General features: G+C 33.5%; 2 protein-coding genes across 2 annotated transcripts; one reads left to right on the top strand and one right to left on the bottom strand.

Annotated features, from left to right (window-relative positions):
* Positions 1–3,695: 3,695 nt before the first annotated feature.
* LOC145120556 (cytochrome b5-like) lies at positions 3,696–4,664 on the top strand. The gene is made up of 3 exons (XM_079056362.1): positions 3,696–3,895; positions 3,974–4,040; positions 4,225–4,664. Exons 1-3 carry the CDS (start codon positions 3,809–3,811, stop codon positions 4,503–4,505), a joined length of 435 nt encoding a protein of 144 aa, XP_078912488.1. The 5' UTR covers positions 3,696–3,808; the 3' UTR covers positions 4,506–4,664.
* Positions 4,665–7,721: 3,057 nt separating this feature from the next.
* On the bottom strand, positions 7,722–10,594 carry LOC145120878 (cyclin-dependent kinase inhibitor 4-like). Its single transcript, XM_079056669.1, has 3 exons — positions 9,963–10,594; positions 8,243–8,434; positions 7,722–8,163 (listed from the first exon to the last, which is right to left on the bottom strand). The coding sequence occupies exons 1-3, from the start codon at positions 10,364–10,366 to the stop codon at positions 8,079–8,081; spliced, it is 681 nt and encodes a 226-aa protein (XP_078912795.1). The 5' UTR covers positions 10,367–10,594; the 3' UTR covers positions 7,722–8,078.
* Between the last annotated feature and the right edge of the window lie 10,029 nt (positions 10,595–20,623).

Genomic DNA, 20,623 nt, shown 5'->3' with positions numbered 1-20,623 from the left:
TCATTAAAATGGACCAAAACACCAAATACACTTAGATCCAAAGATGAAATGCAATAAAGTTTGAAACTTTCTAACTTACAAATGTCTAGAAGGTAGATGAACGTTGAGATCGTCAATTACCAAGCTTCAAGGATCAATCTTGCATGAAAACATTGCTCTAAAACCACCAAAAAAATCCAAAATAGATGAGAGAGGAGAGAGGAGGCTTAAATCTTGAAAATGGAGGCTAGGGTTTCTCCCAAGAGGTTATAGATATGTCGGAGGCTAAGAAAATACCGTAAAACATGAATCTTTACCTTTAAATACCTTGAAAACCCTAAAAATTTCGTGGGATTTTGGTTGCACAATTCTCATGTTGTGAGAATATATTCTCACATCGTGAGCACTCTCATGTCGTGAGAATTACTTCTCACCTCGTGAGAACGAGTTTTCACCCAATTTCACTCAAACTTCAAATAATCATAACTTCTTCGTTTCAACTCCGTTTTTGGCATTCTTTATATACACGAAAATGTATTGATGAGCCACATAACCCTATCTAAATACTTTTGACTTAATACATGTTGAACTAAAACCATAATCCATGCAAGAAACCCGAAATATTACTTTTTTCCATTTTAACTTTTTTCTTCCAAGCACAAATCGAAGGTTTTAATCACTTATCTAACATTATTATCATACAATAAGTTCTAAACCCCATTTCCTTGAAGCTCAAAGCTTTTGTTTGATTCATTTATTGTTCACAATCTTGAAATAAGAAACTTCTCGAAACAGGATGTTACAAACTTAAAAACATTCTTAAGTTATCAAAAAAGTTAGGAAGTTCGGAAAATTTAGTTTTTAAAAGCCGGTTTCATATAAACGAACAAAATGTTAAAAAGTTATGTTTAAATAATGTAAACAAATAAATGTTATAAAGTTTAAAAAATAAACGTACAACATCAGCGAAAAATAAATTAAAAATAACATTAAAAATATATTCGACTAAAACGTCAAAAAGTAAAAAGGTTTTTAAATAATAAAAAATAGAGATAATTAAATAAATAAATATGATTTATAATAATTTAAGATAATGGATTTAAAAAATTAAAACAATCTTATACCAAATTTATACTAAATTTATTAAAAAAGATAATAATAATAATAAACATTAAGACTAAACTGAGTGGGGGTGTCAAACCCACTTGCTAAGCTTACTAGCCTTCCATGAACACCGCCCCTAGCCCTCGCTAGGGGGTTGCTAAGCAATCCTCATTACCGTTTTGGTGAGAGGAAAGAGGGAACGATGATTGCATTTCATTGGCTGTTTTCTCATTCACAAGTTCCAACCATTTTTTCACCAAATTTCATATTTTTTTATTAAAAAAACCCATTTTTTACCCAATGAAAATGAAATGCTAGGAGTGTTACCACTCTCTATCAAATGCTAAGATGAGGTGTTAAATGGAGAAAAATAAGATGACACTCAAAAAGTTGATATGTTAAGGTGCTAGGAGTGTTACCACTCCCCTTAGGCTAAAAGGCGTGGTGTAATTTTTGCCTACGAAAAAAGAGTGTCACATAAGCACCAGATAATCTTTTACCATTTTTGTCATAATTTACCTACGAGTAGGATGTGGTGATGTTTTTGTATACCAACTTTTTTTTCTTTTTAAATTAAAAAAATACAACATTTACCATTTATATTAATTAAAAAAAATATAAATTTCATTACATTAATATTAATTAAAATACATATATATTTAAACTCACGTAATTGTATAACCTAAAATAGTTTGATCATATTCATTAGGCTATGATGTATATACAATTATCATGATCTGTATTTTAAAAGCTTTTGTTATATCCCAATTTATATTACTTTTAATAATATTTAATTTATAGAAAAAGTGGAATAACACTTAACACTTCCTTTAATTTAAAATACTAGTATATATGAAACATAAAGGAGTTTTGTGAGAAAATTCCCATTGGTAAAAGAGGAGTGAGAAATCGGTGATATATTATCGCTACCATGTTATTGCCGACAGAAAAAAAAGGATAAGGCCCGTTGTTTACCGCCGGTAATAATGGTTTACATCGGAATACCGACGGCAAAACAGCCCCACACCTTCAACCTTAGCCTAATAATAGGTGTTTGATAGAATGAAGACCTAGGTGGGTATTTTTTTTTAAAAAAAATTGAGAGATTTTTTTAAGAACCCAATAAAATAATTACCTAAAAGTCGTTATTATCAATGACTATCAACTGAGATATTATCATATTAAGATAGACGAGGCTTATGAGAGCTTGATTCTTTGTAGGGTTGAGCATATGAACCGGGGAACCGGCCGGAACCGGAACCGGAACCCGATGGAACCGGTCGGGTCGGGACCGGTACTATAATCTCGTTAATTTTTGGAACCGGGACCCGGTAAGAACCGGTCGTTGGAACCGGCCCAAAACCGGGAACCGGACCGGATAACTCACTCAAATTTTGAAAGTTGTATAACTCACTTAATTTAACTTGTTTTGACCTGAATCTTTTTCCTACATGTAGATTATGATTTGTACTTAAGTTTAGACTATAAAAACTCTTGATTTGGTTAAAAATTCAATGAGTTACAAGCCCCGCAAGGAAGGATATCAAATCAGAATAATTTTTATGTTTCAGCAATTAAATGTAATCTGACTTTGTTGTTAAAATGTGCATAAATCACTCAATTTAACTTTTTTTGACCTGAATCTTTTTCCTACATGTAGATTAGGATTTTTAGTTAAGTTTAGACTATAAAAACGCTTGATTTGGTTAAAAATTGAATGAATTACAAGCCCCGCAAGGAAGGGTGTCAAATCAGAATTTTTTTAATGTTTCAGCAATTAAATGTAATCTGACTTTGTTGTTCAAATGTGCATAACTCACTCAATTTAACTTGTTTTGACCTGAATCTTTTTCCTACACGTAGATTAGGATTTGTAGTTAAGTTTAGACCATAAAAACACTTGATTTGGTTAAAAATTGAATGAGTTACAAGCCCCGTAAGGAAGGGTGTCAAATCAGAATTTTTTTATGTTACAACAATTAAACGTAATCTGACTTTGTTGTTCAAATGTGCATAACTCACTCAATTTAAGTTTTTTTGACCTGAATCTTTTTTCCTACACGTAGTTTAGGTTTTGTAGTTAAGTTTAGACTATAAAAACGCTTGATTTGGTTAAAAATTGAATGAGTTACAAGCCCCGCAAGAAAACGTGTCAAATCAGACCGGTTCCAAAATCGAAAACCCGGCAAAAACCGGACCCGGACCCGGAACCGGTAAAACCGCCGGGCCAGTTCGGTTCTTGATTTTGGCCGAAGCCGGTTCCCGGTTCGGGTCCGGGTCGGGCCGGTTCCGGCCGGTTCGGTCCGTTTACTCATGCCTAGTTCTTTGGATTTAACGGACATATTATAAACCTGTAAATTTAATCAAAAAATGTCTACTAGATGTTAAAACCAATAATTATTTTAGAAGAGATGTATGGTTAATAAACAAAACCTCGATAGTTTTGGCTTTCTATAATTCATATAATTTTTTTATTTTTATATTATGTCGGTAATTACATCCTAATAATTAGTACGAAATTTAGTTGTACGAATCAAGTTTGTTATATAGAAGATATTTACATGTCAACTTAGAAGAGAGAATCATCTACAGAATCAAAAACCTCATGAATAGTCCATTAGTATATGGACAAACACACATCATATTAGAAAAGAAAATGCACCCACAATCCATTTGTTATTTGTTCAACAAAATCTCCTTCTCCATCAAAGCATAGAAATAGATCATGAACTCTAACAAGGTGGTTTTCAATTTAGCAGATGTCTCTCCACACAACAATAATAAAGATTGTTGGGTCATTATCAACGCGAGGGTAAGACACAAATCAAAATTAACATAAACCCGTTTGATCACATCATTTTGTTTTTGACTTATGTAATTGATCATCTAGGTGTATGATGTTACAAACTTCTTGAATGATCATCCGGGTGGAGATAACGTTTTGTTGGATGTAGCAGGTATTATAAGAAACTGTTAGCATATCTATCTTTATATACATTGGAGTCTCTTTCTCTTCATAAAGACTTTTTTTTTGTTGATACAATCTTAGACTACACATATATTTTACAGAAACTAGCTACATATAAAGACAAATGTTTTTTTTTTGGGATTTTAGATGAAGTTTTGATCTTGGTGTCTTAGGTAAAGATGCAAGCGATGAGTTTGAGGAAGTGGGTCATGGGAGTGCTGCAAGATTGATGTTAGATGAGTATTATGTTGGAGAAATCAATCATGTAGAAGTAGAACCTCTTTATGATATTTCCAAGAAGATGGCTCCTAAATATAATAAAAATGCCAAAAAACAACAAACCATCACCAAGGAAGACAAAGGATTGGGGATAAATTTCACAATGAAGTTCATTTTGCTCGTTGTATCCACAACAATCCTCGGAGTAGCTATTGGCTTTTTGTTGTACAAGTGATGTGACAAAAAAAATGTTCTTTTTTGTTGATAATAATAATTATGTGTGTTTAAAAGTCCTTTTTATTGGTTACAAATATGTACATTCATAACGTGCACCATATATTGTTTTATGACTAGTTGTCATAAAGAAAATGGGAGGATCATCATAGTTAATTGACTATTTTACCCTTTTGAGATCATGGAATTGGGTGGGTAATGTCAAATTTATAGCACATTAGTGGGAGGCAATATATCATGGTTAACATCTCCACTAGCGTATTAAACTCAGTCAAATATTCAATAAGGCAATTTTATTCGTGTCAAGCATTTCAAATTCAAGGCAGAATGGCAAACAAAGTGTTGTGCTTGGATGTCCAATAAAATTATCTGTTTTATGACAAAATTATAACAAGATAGTCATAAAGAAATAGATAATATTGTATTCCTTCCTAAACAATTTGCGAATTGAAAATTGTTTACCAAACCTAAACACCTACAATAAAAACAATTTTATTTCTTAGATCTCGAAGAAGAAAGGATTCGCGAGTCTCCAAAACCACATAAAATCCCATTTTGCCACTAATTTTAATATAAGTTGGTTTGACTCAACACCATTTATTACATCAAAGTTGGTGTTGGTGTTGATGAATAATGAAACAATATGTCAAAGAGCATATGACCTAACGGTAAAGAATGACTCTTTCAATTGAAAGGTCATGAGTTCAAGTCTCGTTAGAGATATGTGTTAATTTAAAAGTATATTAGTCATTTCAAAACAAAAAAAAAAAAAAACAACATGATGTTAATTTAATAAGAAATTTGGTGTTGAAATTTCCTTTGCGTCACTTATTTTCTATGTATTATTAATTTACTATTAAATTAATTTTACAGAAAGATAATCAATAACTTTCAATTTGTTCTTTATGTTATTGGCTTTGTCCTTAATAGACCAATAAAGTTTCTTTTTTATGTTTTATTACATCATCACCTTCAACCCTTCTACAAACTATTAAGATTCGATAACAACAAATAACAGCTGACTCTACATAAATATAATGTTGTAACGAAACATACAAAAAATAATAACTTATTGTTATAAAATAAACGAATTAAAGACTAAATTGAAATTTATTGATTACCATTTTGTAACATAAACTCTTTACTAAGTATAACTGTATAATTATAGTCTATGTGTACAATTAGTTTGATTGCGGTATTACATTATAAATTAAATTAATATTTTATGTTATCTATATTAAATTCAACTTTCATGTTTCAAATTTATTTAAAATAGAGTAAATTACACGAATGGTCCCTATAGTTTGGGGTAATTTGCGTGTTTGGTCCCTAACTTATTTTTTTAACTCAGAAAGTCTCTATTTGTTTTTGTTACGCACTTGGTCCCTACTGTTTGTTTTTGTTACGCTTTTGGTCTCTGTCTTACCTAAAAAAATTATTATTTAAATAGAAAAAAATGGTAAGATAGGTAAAGTAAGGTAAGGGGGTGGGGTCGAGGGTGTGTTTATTTAAATAAATTAAAAAATCATTGGACAAAATAGTTTTTTTAGGTAAGACAGAGACCAAGCGTGTAACAAAAACAAATAGTAGGGACCTCCCGAGTTAAAAAAAATAAGTTAGAAACAAAACGTGAAAATTACTCTAAACCATAGGGACCATTCGTGTAATTTACTTTTTAGAATATTCAACATTCTGATTTTTTAAGTGTCTAAGGTTGTTTTAATATCACAATAATTAATTATATACGAATGAATTATTTTGGTTATCATTGTAGAATAATATAGTTTTAAAATGGCTGATTTAATATTATAAATCTTAATTATATAAAATAATTTACTTGTGTTATTATTGTCTATTTTTTAGATCATTCTAAAAAAATACATGGTTCAAATTTAATTTATAGAAGCTAAATAACGGGGTTCTCTAAATTCTATAAAAATTTGACAAAAATAATCAAAGTATAGAGTAACCGAAATTTCTAATTATCACCTCCCTAATAAATAAAGAACTTTTTGCCACTTGTTAATTTCTTATGCATTTGAACACATGTAATTTTGTGGTTAATTATTAGAAATTAATTTCCACTTGTCATTTTGTGGTAATTTTTTATTTTCTTAATTAATTATCTAATTTTTAGGTTATAGAAAATAATGTGTCATTAATTTGTTTCCTTATATTTTCATATTTTAATATGTTTCCTTTAATATATATAATTCAAAATTGACATGTTTTTTATAAAGTTCATTGTCATTTTAGGCAAAATGGTCTATATAAAAAAAATAATCAAACTTTGTTGCTTTTTATTGACAAACTAAAAAAAATGTTATATGGTCAAAATATAATTATTTTTCTATAGTGTGTTTTATTAATACAAATTGAATTATTTATTTATTCGATCATTTTGTTTGTATATATATTTTGAAAATTTATTTTAAAAAATACTTAATGTTTACAATTTGATATTTAATGTTTTCTTTAAAAAAAATATTTAAAGTTTATATCTTCATATATAATTTTTTTTAATCAACCCGTGTAGTACACGGGTTTCACACCTAGTTCCTAATCAAGCAGAATCGTTGTCTCTCAAATAGTTAGTTCTACCACAATAATAATATAAAAAAAAACAGCCATTTTTTTTTGTTGTTAAAAACGGTGTAACGAGTTGGAGAAAATGCTTTTTCCACTAAAATTTATACAATTTTTATCATTTTGATATAAAAATACAATTTTTACCATTTTGAAAGCAACACATACATTTTTTTTAAAATGTATAGAAGTTACAAAGGATCTTTGGACAAAAGTTGAATCAATACATTTTTTTTTGTATCTATTATATCTGAGACATACTTTGGAAGTTATTGCTGGAAAACTGCAACAGGATAAGATACAAAATTAAAATTTAAACAAACATAACTTCATAATAATTGATAATTCTAAATAAAATAAAATAAAAGTACAGACTGACACAATAATAGAGAAGACAAGATTCTTCCCAACTCAACCCCACCACCAAACACCAACCCCAACCCTTTTCCTTTCTCACAAGCAGCTAAAAAGACATGTTCACATATATATATATATATATATATATATATATATATATATATATATATATATATATATATATATATATAACCACAACACAGTACTATTTATCCATTTTTGAAACATCAAGATTCATTTTGTTTCATCCTTTTCTATTCACATAACCAACATAAAAGGCCAAAAGGGTCATTTTATAATTTATATCACCAAAAAAAAGGGATCTTCATAGTTTTTTCATCATCAGTACAAAATATAGACAATCAAAACTAACTTAACGTCATTGGATCCCCTTTTTTTCTTTTTTTTGAAGACCTTCTTCTTTTTCTTCTTCGTGTTCTTCACTTGTTAGAAGCTCTTGTCTTATGTTACAGATCTTCTAGTCTACAATCTGCGCTAGGGTTTTTCATGTTCTTTCTTTACAAATCACCCACATAAACATAACAATAATTATAATTATAATAATAATAAACCTAAATCTACACCTACATCTACGCTTATCTTCAAACTATGCTAAAATCTTGAACAAAGATTAACTTTTCTTGATAGCATCATCCACTTTCAACCATTCATAACGCCCATTTAAAGGCTTTTCGTTTACAGGATCAAAGTTGTACCTAAACAAACATAATCAAGAATCAATAAATAAACAAAACCCACATTTTGAATAATAAGTAAAAAAATATGTATATATACTTCTCCATGAACACTCTTTGCTGATGTTTTTCAGGTTCTGTGAAGAATTCATCCATTTCAGTTGTTGATGGAATAGGCCTTGCTGTTGTATTTTGTACTCTGTTTTTTCTGTTTGGTTTTGTGGATGAACCTGGAGTTCTAATTATGTCCGGATTCCTAATCAAACTGCATGGTGTTGTTTCTCGAGTACTCCTGTTATAAATAATAAAAAAAAAGCAGCCTTTTTTTTATTAAGAATGAAAAAAAATAAAAATAAAGATCCGCTGAACATCAAAAGACAAAGTTAACTTGTAATCAAACCAAAAAGAGAATAATGCATGCAGACAATAACACGATTGAAATTTGAAGCAACTCTGTGTGATAAATAGTAGACATAATGTTCTTTTCTTTAGAGACAAATAAGTATCACAAGAAAGGAATAAAATTCTGAGAAATTACAAGTTCCAAAGAGGTTTTTGCATAAATCCCAGTAAAAAAACAATTCACTACATGACCAAAATGACCTTGTGATTTGTGAATTGTGAATTGTAATAAGAGAACCAAAAACCAAAATCTCATGTTTAAAAAGTAATGTAAAAGAATATACCGACATATAATTAATGTCAACAAACAATTATATAGTTATAATAAATAACACCTTCATGAATGAGAACTTGTTATAAAATGGTGTTGATGTAAATTCTAAAAGTAAAGCCAAAACTACAGATTTTGTAATCTTTTAGGCACACGAACCATTGAAAAATAAAAGCAGGGGACAAATTAGAAGGTTGAAGGAGTATAAAGTAACATAAATCAAGATCAACACGAAAAATCACTACTTTTGATTATATAGAAAAGGAAAAGAAAACAGAAGCCCAATTTGGATAAAACTATGAAATTAAGTAGGTAAGAAGAGTATTATTTGACGCTAACTTCAAAGATCAAGAAAGATGGTGACATAACAAGAGAGCATCGCAGAGAAACAATCGAATTTCAGAAATCGTATTCCTAAATTCACGTTGGATATGTTGTTTGTGTTGTTATAAATAATGGAGTAATGATTGTACTTGAGGAACTTATAGAACAGAGTAGATGTACAAAAGAAAACAGACGTCATCTCTTCCTTGAAACCCAGAACTTTTTTATTTCCAAACATGGGGAAAATTAAATTAAATAAAGAAAAAAGGATAAATTTTTAATTACTTCACTTTCTTTTCCTCAACAAGTCACTGGAAATAACCAGAGAATGACAGAGAACTGAAAAGCCCTTTTAAAGGGACTTTTTAGGGATGAGAATTACTAAATAAACAGAAGTTCAAATCCCGAAATGTTTTTTTTTTTTTTTTTAATTTGAATTAAGCGAAAATTTCAATTTTATTTAGCGTGACTGAGAAAAATATTGGGAAGGAATAATAATTCAGAGCTTTTAATCAAGAATAAAATTCTATCAAGAAACCCTAATTCATGGGAAGCAAAAAGAACTAGCAGTCTTTAAAAAGCTCTTTTTCAGATCAAGAAAGTGAGTTAATAATTGAAATCTGGCAGAAAATCGAAAAACAAAGGAAACCCCACTTCCATTTGATAAGAAATTATCTAGAAGGAAAAAAAGAGAGGCTAATTTGAGAATTTCAATCAAGAAATAAGAAAAAAGGCAAATCCAGAAAAATCATCACGAGAATAAATTACTAGACTCCAATTAAGCAAAATGGATTTCAGAAGTGAAAGGAAAAAAAAAACCCACCTTCCTCTACCTTCCATTTCCACCATGTTTTCCCCAAATGAACCTTCTTCATCATCAATTTCGAAATCTACAGTACCCTTAATCTCAGTTTTTTGACGAATCTCTAGCTCCTCATAAAACAATTTCTCATCAACCTTCAGCCTTGAAGAATTCGCTCCTCGTAAAGAAGCTTTATTAGGGTTTGTCAGGGCACCAGTCTCCTTCTGTTTCTTCTCAGAAGTTGGCTTGACTAGACGGCGGCTACGGAGTTGAATGTAGGAACCGGCGCCGATAGAGGCAACAGCAGCGGAAGCTTTTTGAAGAGCTAGGGTTTTTGCACGGGTAAGAACACCGCCGAGTGAAGGTACTTCCATTAACGACACTTCCCCTGTAGTCTTCGACTTCCTCCTCATATACTTGCCCATTATTTGATTCCTTTTATTCAGAGTTGTTCGTTTTCTGGTAGTGTTGTTCCGACGTTGACTGATTTTAAGCTTCGAATCTTACCTGAGTTGGGTGAGAAAGATGGTTTTCCGTTGTTGGTTGGAGCGGAGAGAGGAGCCGTTTGCAGTTGAGAGAGAGAGAGAGAGAGAGAGAGAGAAAAGGGGGTAATTTCTAAGTGTGATTTCTGTTTAAGGCGAATAAGGGTTTGGTGTTTTAACCATTTCTATGACTATGAGTATTCGAGAAACAACATGAAAATTTGAAAATTGTAACATCCACATAATTTACTCCTGAATACCATTTATTTTTATCTAACAAACTTCTTTATTAAATACCATCTTCAGATTAAATTTTTTAATTTTTAAAAAAATGAAATTAATTTATCATTATCTATTTTATTATTTTATTACACTTTCATATATAGTTTATAATTTTACTAAAATATAGTATAATTTTATTAGATGTTTTTTTTTCAAAACTATAAAAAATAATAATAATTTTCATAAAGTTATAAAAATACAAAAATGATAAAGTATTATATAAATACAATGTATTAAAACTTTTTATATTTTTAAGTTTTAACAGTTTTGACAATTATTTTAAAAATATATAATTCTGTTTAAAATATTTTTTTGTTTAATAAATTAGTTGATTAACTAATAAAAAAAATCTGAGACCTAACTACAAGTAGAGTATAGAGTATTGTGTAAAATCTTTTCTATAAAATATATTTTTTTTGGTTTATAAATTAGTTATTAATTTAATAAAAAGAATCTACTAAATATTTGGAATGACTTTTTGTTCTTCAATGGAAAATAGTTTTTCAATGGTTTATTGGAATAGTAAAACAAAAACATTTAGGTCATTTTTGTCGTTTAACTTTTGACTTTGACTTTTGACTTTGTATTCATTTGGTCACTTAGCTCATTTTAAGTTTTAAAAGGTTATCAAACTTTTTCCTTTGTGCTAATTTAGTCACCTAACTTTTGGTTTAGTCACTTAAGATTCTGATTTGTGCTCATTTAGTCACCTAACTTTTAAAATTGTGCTCATTTAATCACCTAACTTTTAAATTTGTGCTCATTTTTATAGCTTTATTTTAAAAGTTTAGTAATTAAATGAGCACATTTTTAAAAGTTAGGTGACTAAGGTGTTGTTTGTTTTTTATAAAAAAACATCTTCAGACTTCTTATTGCTGCGCGACGCAGCATAGCGCAACACTTTTCATCTCACAGTTGTTTGTTTTTTAGAAGTCTTCGGAGTAAAAAACATTTGTGCGTGTTCTGTTTGACGCAACACTTGTATTGTCTCTTCCAACTTTTTTTTTGCTGAAAACTTATTTCACTTTTTTTTTCGTTATTTTTTTTGTTTATTCTTGTTGATTTTTTTTTTATTTTTTAATATTGAATAATGATAATTTCTTAATGAAATATCATTATTTTTTCCTAAAATATCTTTATTTTTTTTGTTGAAATATCATTATTTTATGTTGAAATATCATTAATTTTTGCTGAAATATCATACATTATTAAATTTTCGGTATTAGAAAACTATTTTCGGTTTATAAAATCAGTTTATTTTAATTTTTAATATCTTCTGCAGCATGCAAATGTTAAAAAAAAACAAACACGCTTCTTATTACAGTCTGCAGCCGTTTGATCCACCTCTTCTACTGCAGAGGGTTGCATAGTTGGTCCGCAGACTTCATGAATTTTTGCTTCAAAAAAACAAATAACACCTAAATGAGCACAAATATGAAAGTTAAGTGACCAAACCAAAAGTTAGGTGATTAAATTAGCACAAAGCCAAAAGTTCGATGGCCTTTTAAAACTTAAAAAGAGTTAAGTGACCAAATGAACACAAAACCAAAAGTTTAGTGACCAAAAATGACCTAAACCCTAAAAAAAACTATCATTAGAAAGGTTCTAATGTTATGTTTGGTGTCAAAGGAAAGTGGGGACTCGATACCTGCAAGCAAAAAACCAAACCATATCAGAATGCTAATAGATAATCCCCTCCATCACAAAATTTTCAAAACACAAAAAGAGGGGGGGGGGAGGGGTAAGGAGAAGAAATGAAACCACGACGCACCGTCCACAACAGTGTAGAAGATCGACATCTTTCTCCTTGTACGTTACACCAAACTCATCCCTGCCTAACCAAAATGCACTCTAGGAATTCATCAGGTGGGACCTGAATACCTTTCTAAAGATTAGCTACTCACTGGTTATGAGGAAACAACTTGTGTAACGCCTCATTTTCACAACAAAAAATTTTCATTTTTATTAAGGTAAAACTCCATATAATAAAACCCGTATTGAGAAAAACATTTGTTCCAGTTTACATTGGAAAATCAGAGTAATATTAAAGCGCAAAATCTTCATTGCTTCTGATGAATGTGTACAGTCACTCATTCTCCTTCCCATGATAACCGATGATACTAGAAACAATAAACAGCTGGTAAGCACAAAGATTAGTGAGTTTCCCCTAAAATACCCCATACAACAACACATACTAGCATGCATATCGGGTCCACAATCATCAGATTGGATTACCCTGGCCTAATCGGTCATCGGACTGGAATGCAACCATGCAATGGGTCAAATCAGTCATCAGACTAGAATACCCTGGGTTTGTTGGCCTGTTGCCTCATCCCAACCGCTTATCCCGAGCCTCCGTGCCTATGACTTGCAGCCGACTCGGACCACGTATCTTGGCCTACAACACATAACAGAATCGCCTTAACCTCAACCTCTACCATATTTCGACATATAAATAATTAATGATCAAGTAGGCATATACATGCAAACATCAATCATACATCTCACTACCGCCTACTAGTCCTCTCACAACACACTGTCCCGCTACCAGTTAACCTCCATGAAATGCGTAACCATAAGTAACCAGAGGTGAGATAGCCACCCAAACAAATGATTCTACTCTAGAGCCACAACCAAACAAGGAACTTGCAAGAAAGCCTCAATCAAGAGTTCTCAGGCTATCCTACATGACTACATTCAACCCCTAGGACACTCCACTAGATGATAACCAGTCTACTAGCACTCTAACCAGCATACCAATACTACATCATCCTATCATATAAGGATATATGCACATATCTAACAGATCACTATAACACAACAACATACTATACATAAAGATACATAGCCAACAATCCAAGGAATGCATAACCGTATATACTCAGAGGCGAGATAGGCACCAGGACAAGTGATCCTACTCTAGAGCCACAACCAAACAAGGAACATGCAAGAAAGCCTAGATCAAGAGTCCTCAGTCTATCCTATGTGACTACATACAGTCCCTATTGCATCCCTCTACTAAATGATAACCAAAACTAGTGAGCCGACATTGGTACCTTCGACCCACAGGTACAATGAGGCGAAACTCACTTGAACGAAGAATCCCAAAAAACCGAGACACACGTCCCTTTCTGCACTGTGTGATCCCATGAATCCGCTAATCACAAAAACCGGGTAAAACCTTAATCAATAGTCCAAACCCTCAAGTTTGACCCAAGGTCAACCTTGGTCAAAAAGTCAACGGTCAACGGTCAACGGAAGTCAACAAAGTAAAAAATCCAAGGCTGCTGAGTACGCCCAGCATACGCGGCCTGTTCTCACTCCTTCATAAACACTTTATCCTTTAAGACCTTTTGTCCAGAGCTCAGTTCTAAGTCCAAACTAACACTCTAAATCATAAAGTTTCCAACTTTATGATTTTGCACTTCTATAAAGAGTCCAAATTCAAAACCCTAACTTATCATAAGATTCTAAGCTTCATAACACATGCATGAATGGAAGAACAAGACCAAGATCACATTTTTATGACTTAACACTCTTAAATACACCTATAAATGCACCTCACAAGATCTAGAACAACTCACACTCAAATGGACCAATTTATGGGACAAAAAGGACATAACTTTAACACCTTAAACTAGATCTAAGGAAACATTCATAAAGCTTCTAACTTTATACCTTTTGGAGATGAATAAGGGATGAGAACTTCTAGATCCAAAGTTGCTTCAAGCTTCCAAGCTCTATCACCACATTCTTCTTCCTTCAAAGGTACTGAAGAGCACATTCTTTGGTTCACATGGCTCAAATTAGGGTTAGGGTTTCAAGGGAGGACATTGGGAAGATGGAGGCTGAGAATGGAAAGGGTTTGGGAAGTTAAGGACCTTAAATAAGGGTCAAAACCACGAAATTAGGGTTTAGGTTCTGGTTGTGTACACCCAGCGTACTAGTTAGTACGCCCAGCGTACGCTCTTGAATGCGCGTCTTTGATACGCTAGTATGCCCAACGACTATCCTTCTTCCCAAAATCAACACACTTCAAACTACTGCAACTTCTTCGTTTCAACTCTAATTTTGGCGTTCTTTATATGCACAGAAAGGTATTGAAGAGCCCCATAATATTATCTAGATATCTCGGTCTAAAAAATTCTCAAACAAAAATCTATATTTCATGTAAGAACCCGACCTATGACTTTTCCATTTCTACCTTTCGTCCCAATACACAGTTCAAGGGTTGAATATTTTAACCATCATCACATCCTTCCACAAGGACTAAATTTTACCTCTTTAAGGACCAAAGGATCTACACAATCGACTTCCAGCCCACGAACCTGGAATAAGAAATGGTAGGAAACAGGATGTTGCAACTTGGGTGTCACATCAGAAAAACCACCAAACCGAAAATACACATGCTTCACTTGATCTACGTTCACCTATAACCATTGGTCCTACCAGTTCTTTGGGGTTTTCCTATTAGGAAAAAGAACATGACCGCCTTGATGAGTGGAGAAGGTGCACTTGTCACCAGTGGAACTAAACCGAAAAAAGAACTTGAAGACGAAGAAGTCGGGAAGAATGTCGTTGGCACGACAGATCATTTCGAACACCACCATCTTGTTCACGATATTGGGAGTTAATATTTGGATGCTACAAACATTTTTTTCTGGAGAAGTTCATCCTGAAAATCGATAATAGGAATTCGAAGTCAAACATCAAAGGTCTTGAAGTACACGTCTATTCTCCCCGGAGGAGGAGACATGATCATGGAACCGGGAGCCGAGAATTCCACACCGCCTTCCGAAACAAAATCGTAGGACCGATGAAGATTTTTGAACTCATAAACATAAGGAAAAATTCCAGCAAGAGCAACCATGAGAGCAATGGGAAGAAGAAGAAGAATCGATGAAGGAAAAGGAAACGATCCAAAAGCATGTAAAGAACAAATGACAGAAGAGGAATAATATAAAGGATAAAAAGAGGGAGATTCAAAACAATGACATAATGATGTAACTGATAGCACGAAGAGTGGTCACATCGCCGAAGATATCTAAGCGTCCAAACACACCCTAAGCTGACATTTGTAAAGGTAGTTAGTCCAGAACATAATATCTAGTCTGCTAAAAACGTTATGCCTACTGGACTAGCGGACTTGATAACGCACCCCATGACACGGGATGAGGGGCATGCCCCACCACGATAGAAGGCTCAAGCCACCATTGACAAGTCTGGGGACTGCCGACAACAGTGGGCGAGCAAAGTTCGGTGCCTGCGGGGGACCGTCCACCAAAGGTAGCCCTCACAGGCAAGGACTCTATAGCCGATACTTCCGCCCCACGAAAAAATAACGACTCTAAGAGACAAATGGTATGCTCAGAGCATTACCGACTGAGCCAATCACACACTCTGACATGATTGAGAGCACGATCACCCAATTAACATGCCCGATCCTTGTCGAGTCTAACGCCTTTGTCTATCGTACATACCAACAGTGAGATCTTAGTACAAAAAGTCTCTATTGTCCACCGAAAAAGTAAGTTCTCTCTCTCTCTCTCTCACTCTCTCATCAACCTTACCATCTCTTAAGTCACTAGCTTGACCGTCGGAGTGTTATCTCAGGATCACCTCCTGTAGATCGGTTGACATGTTGTTCTCTGTTGTGATTTTCCAAGTTTCCGCCATAAGAGTCGCCGTCAACCGTCGTGCTGGAGATTTGGGTCACATCAAATAAATTAATTGATTAACTAATAAAGAAAATCTAAGATCTAACTACATGTAAAGTATAGAGTAAAATCCTTTTTATAAAATATATTTTTTGTTTATAAATTAGTTATTAATTTAATAAAAAGAATCTAATAAATATTTGGAATGACCTCTTAACAAATTTTTTTCTTAAATGGTAAATCGTTTTTCTAAAGTTTATTGGAATAGTAAAAAAGCTTTAGAAAAAACTATCCTTAGAGATGCTATAATGCTATGTTTGGTGTTGTAGCTGAAAAGCTAGTTGTTAGCTGAAAAACTAGCTGATATGTGAAAAGCTAGTTGTTAGCTGAAAAGTTAGCTACTAGCTGATAAGAAATGACGTTTGGTAAAAACTAGCTGATAAGTTGGCTGTAAGATATAAAATGACATAAAAAAATTAGAAAATTATAATTAATTAAGGGTATATTTGGAAAATTTAGAAAAAAAAAACGTTTGAAAAGCTAGTCGAAGTAGCTTTTTACAAAAGCTAGCTTCTAAGCTACTTTTTTCTTGCCAAACATGACAACTTAAAAAAGCTAGAAAAATAAGCTAGATGCAGCGCACCAAACACAACCTAATAGTAGCTTTTCTATGCCTTTTTTATTTTGGATTTTTTTACCATCGGAGAAGAAGACTTTTTGGAAGTCACTTCAAACACTTAGTTTTCTTTAACCTTTTAGTTTTGTAATAGGTTTGGTTACATTTAACCATAAAATTTTCTTTTTATTCAAAACAATTTTTAACATAACACGTTAGCGAAATACTTATTTAATGGTTATTTCAAAAGCATCACCAACGTTACTTAATATTCAAAACATCCCTCAAAATAGTTTAAGTTTGTCAAAACCAACAGTGAGTGAAACATCAATCAAAACATTTTCAAAGTGGTATAAACTACAAAGAGGAAATACCAAAAGCATAGCTACCCAATGAAACCCAATATCACTAGCAATATCCTAAAGCACCTGAACCAATGCAGGCAAACACAACAAACAAAGAACAAGTGTCAGCAAATGCTAAGTGAGCCAACTAAAAGTACAATATTAATAGAAACATGTATATCCCAAAACAGGTCAACAATCATCACAAATCATATATTCAATAACATACAATGCCGAACATCCTATAAATCATTCAATCATCATTACCATATATCTATATTAATCTTCATGTTAATCCTCGTTATAATTACCCATTGCAATTCATCTTTGTAACTACTCATTCTTATTCATCAGTATAACATTTAGAATATTAATGTTCGCTATCATTACTCAACATCATTATAATATAATTAATATAATTCTTCGATATCCTCGTTGTAATTACTTATCCTTGTTCCACGTTGTGATTACTATTAATAATAATTCATCTTTATAATTACTACTATTATTTATCCATCATTGTAATTACTTGTCCTCATTCCTCTTTGTATCTACGATGAATAATAATTCATCTTTGTAATTACTACTTGTAACATCTCAAAAATCAGGGTAAATTTAATTTTTTCAAGAACAACCTATTTCAACCATAAAGTGTTTACAAACCATTGTTTCAAAAGTATAAACATAATCATAGTTTTTCACAAGATCTAATATCATAAAAACAGGAAGATGTGCACGATCACGCCTTTGCTTTCCCATGGTCATGAGAAGTGCCTGAAACAATAAAATGAAATTGTAAGCCAAAGCTTAGTGTGTTCCCCCAAAGTACCACCACGCAACATATAACATATACAATTCACAGTTGGATTACCCTGGCCCACAACCTCTCGGTTGGATTGCCCTGCATATCACATACTGGGTCCCCAACCTCCCGGTTGGATTACCCTGGCCCACAACCTCCCGGTTGGATTACCCTGGCCCACAACCTCCCGGTTGGAATACCCTGGCCCACAACCTCCCGATTGGATTGCACTGGTATGTTGACTGACAACACAAAGTAGTAGTCTCAACCCAAACATAATATGTCGACATATAACAGATAACAAACATATTTAGCAGACATATAATCATACAACCAGTAATCACAGGTAGTCCTACAGATATACCAGTCTAACGCATATCAGTAGCTATCATACAATTATACTGATCTACACATACTCAACATATCATCAATCAGTATATAACAGGATATCAATCCAATGGGCCGACCTTGGTGCCTTCGACCCACAAGTACAGTGAGGAAAACTCACCTCTCAGTCTGAAACGATCGCTAAATAGGACACAACTCTGAATATCAGCTCTATCAGTCACCTATCCAACAAATAGTGACCAATTCTCAAGTACAACTCAAAATACCCAAAATGCCCCTATGCTAAACTTGGTCAAAGTCAACGGTAAAAGTCAAAGTCAGCTATAGCAGGTCACCACGCCATGGCCATCCTTGGCCACACCATCGCCACCAAATGACAAAACACTCGAGTCTCAGCCTAGCCGCCATGTCGTGGAGACCTTGCCTACGCCGTGGGCAATGGGCTCCCCAACAGCTTAATGGATTAAGTCGATTTCCTTGATCTTAAGGGCTTCAAAGCCCAAATCTAGTCCATTCTAAGGTCCAAGTGGATAAAGTTTCCAACTTTTTCCCTTTACAATCTATAAGGGATATGGATCCCATTTCTAGACCTAAAAAGTGCAAGAACATAACTTGGTTGAGTCCATTAAGCACTTCTCTTGAAGGCTACTAGATCTCTATTTCCAGGACATTATTAAATATCAACATAAAAATCCTTACTTTCTAGACATGCATGTCCAATGCATGTCTTGGACTCTATTAGGAAAAAATGAGGGTTTTTGGCCAAATCTTCCATGCATGATGCTAAAAATCAATGCTATTCCAGATCCAAAGCATCTAAGGGTCAAAATGACTTGGAGATTCATAAAGTTTGGAACTTTATGAGATCTCACCACCCAATAATCAAGGATATGAAGATTAAGGCATAAAAACCTAGATCTATGCACAATAAACCAAAAAGATTGGAACTTGGGGACTTACAAGGGTCCAGAAGATGCGTAATAAGATGGTGAGAAGAGTTGATTGCTGAATCCAAACCTAGAAGTCACCTCCTTCTTCTTAAATTCCCAATAATCAACATAAAAAGCTTAGAGAGCAAAATTAGAGGTTAGGGTTTGCTTGGAGGTTGAGAGAGTTTCCTTAAATATGACGTAAACCCCGAATATTAGGGTTTCTCATTAAACAACTGCCACGTTATGGCGACCATTTAAAACCTGCGATACATCGACCATCACCACGTCGTGGGATTCCTTTACCACACCATGGTACTGCCCAAAATCCAAAACATATATATTAAACTAAAGTACCTCCAAGAGTCTGGATGTTACAATTCTCCCCTACTTGAATGAGACTTCGTCCTCGAAGTCTGCTGCTGCAAACAACTCTAGGTAATGCTCCCTCATCTCTTCCTCAGGTTCACAGGTCCACTTGGAACCCTTCCGATGCTGCCATTGGACATTGACCAAAGATACCACCTTGTTGCGCAAGGCCTTCGTCTTTCTATCCAAAATCGCCACTGGCCTCTCAACATAATTCATGCGATCATCAACCTAAATATCATCCAAAGGAACAACCGCTGAATCATCAGTCACACACTTCCGAAGCTGCAAAACATGGAAGGTGTTGTGAATCTGACTGAGATCTTCAAGAAAATCCATCCTGTAAGCTACCTTGCCAAACCTAACAATCACCCCAAATGGCCCAATATAACAGGGCCCCAACTTGGCCCTCTTCCTGAAGCGTATTACACCCTTCCAGGGTGATACCTTTAGCAAGACCATGTCGCCAACCTGGAACTCCAAATCGGATCGACACTTGTCAGCGTAGCTCTTCTGCCGACTCTGAGCCGTCTGAAGTCTCTGCCTAATCCGCTGAATAAGCTCTATCTCCTGAAGGACCACCTATTTCCGTCCCATGACTCTATGTACAATCTCTCCCCAACAACCTGGGGTACGAAAATTCCTCCCATAGAGGAGCTCGAATGGAGGCGCACCGATACTGGAGTGATTTGTAAGAAAACTTAGCTAAAGGAAGGTAGGAGTCCCAAATCCCACCGAAGTCTATGACGCATGCTCTTAACATGTCCTCGAGCGTCTGAATGGCCTGGTCACTCTGACTGTCAGTTTGTGGATGATATGCAGTGGTAAGATGTAACCTCATACCTAGTTCCTC

This window comes from Lactuca virosa, chromosome 6 (assembly GCF_052849685.1).
Source record: "Lactuca virosa cultivar CGN04683 chromosome 6, Lactuca_virosa_CGN04683_v6, whole genome shotgun sequence".
NCBI lineage: Eukaryota > Viridiplantae > Streptophyta > Magnoliopsida > Asterales > Asteraceae > Lactuca > Lactuca virosa.
Note: the sequence above shows the minus strand (reverse complement) of the source record. Positions and strands in the feature narration are given on the sequence as shown.

What these genes read in the sequence shown, in the direction of transcription:
- LOC145120556 (XM_079056362.1), top strand. Translation starts at nt 3,809, where the DNA reads ATGAACTCTAACAAGGTGGTTTTCAATTTAGCAGATGTCTCTCCACAC. An exon ending in GGGTCATTATCAACGCGAGG is followed by an intron (nt 3,896 to 3,973) that starts GTAAGACACAAA and finishes TTGATCATCTAG; the next exon opens with GTGTATGATGTTACAAACTT. An exon ending in CGTTTTGTTGGATGTAGCAG is followed by an intron (nt 4,041 to 4,224) that starts GTATTATAAGAA and finishes TTGGTGTCTTAG; the next exon opens with GTAAAGATGCAAGCGATGAG.
- LOC145120878 (XM_079056669.1), bottom strand. Translation starts at nt 10,366, where the DNA reads ATGGGCAAGTATATGAGGAGGAAGTCGAAGACTACAGGGGAAGTGTCG. An exon ending in GAAATGGAAGGTAGAGGAAG is followed by an intron (nt 8,435 to 9,962) that starts GTGGGTTTTTTT and finishes TATTTATAACAG; the next exon opens with GAGTACTCGAGAAACAACAC. An exon ending in CAAAGAGTGTTCATGGAGAA is followed by an intron (nt 8,164 to 8,242) that starts GTATATATACAT and finishes ATGTTTGTTTAG; the next exon opens with GTACAACTTTGATCCTGTAA.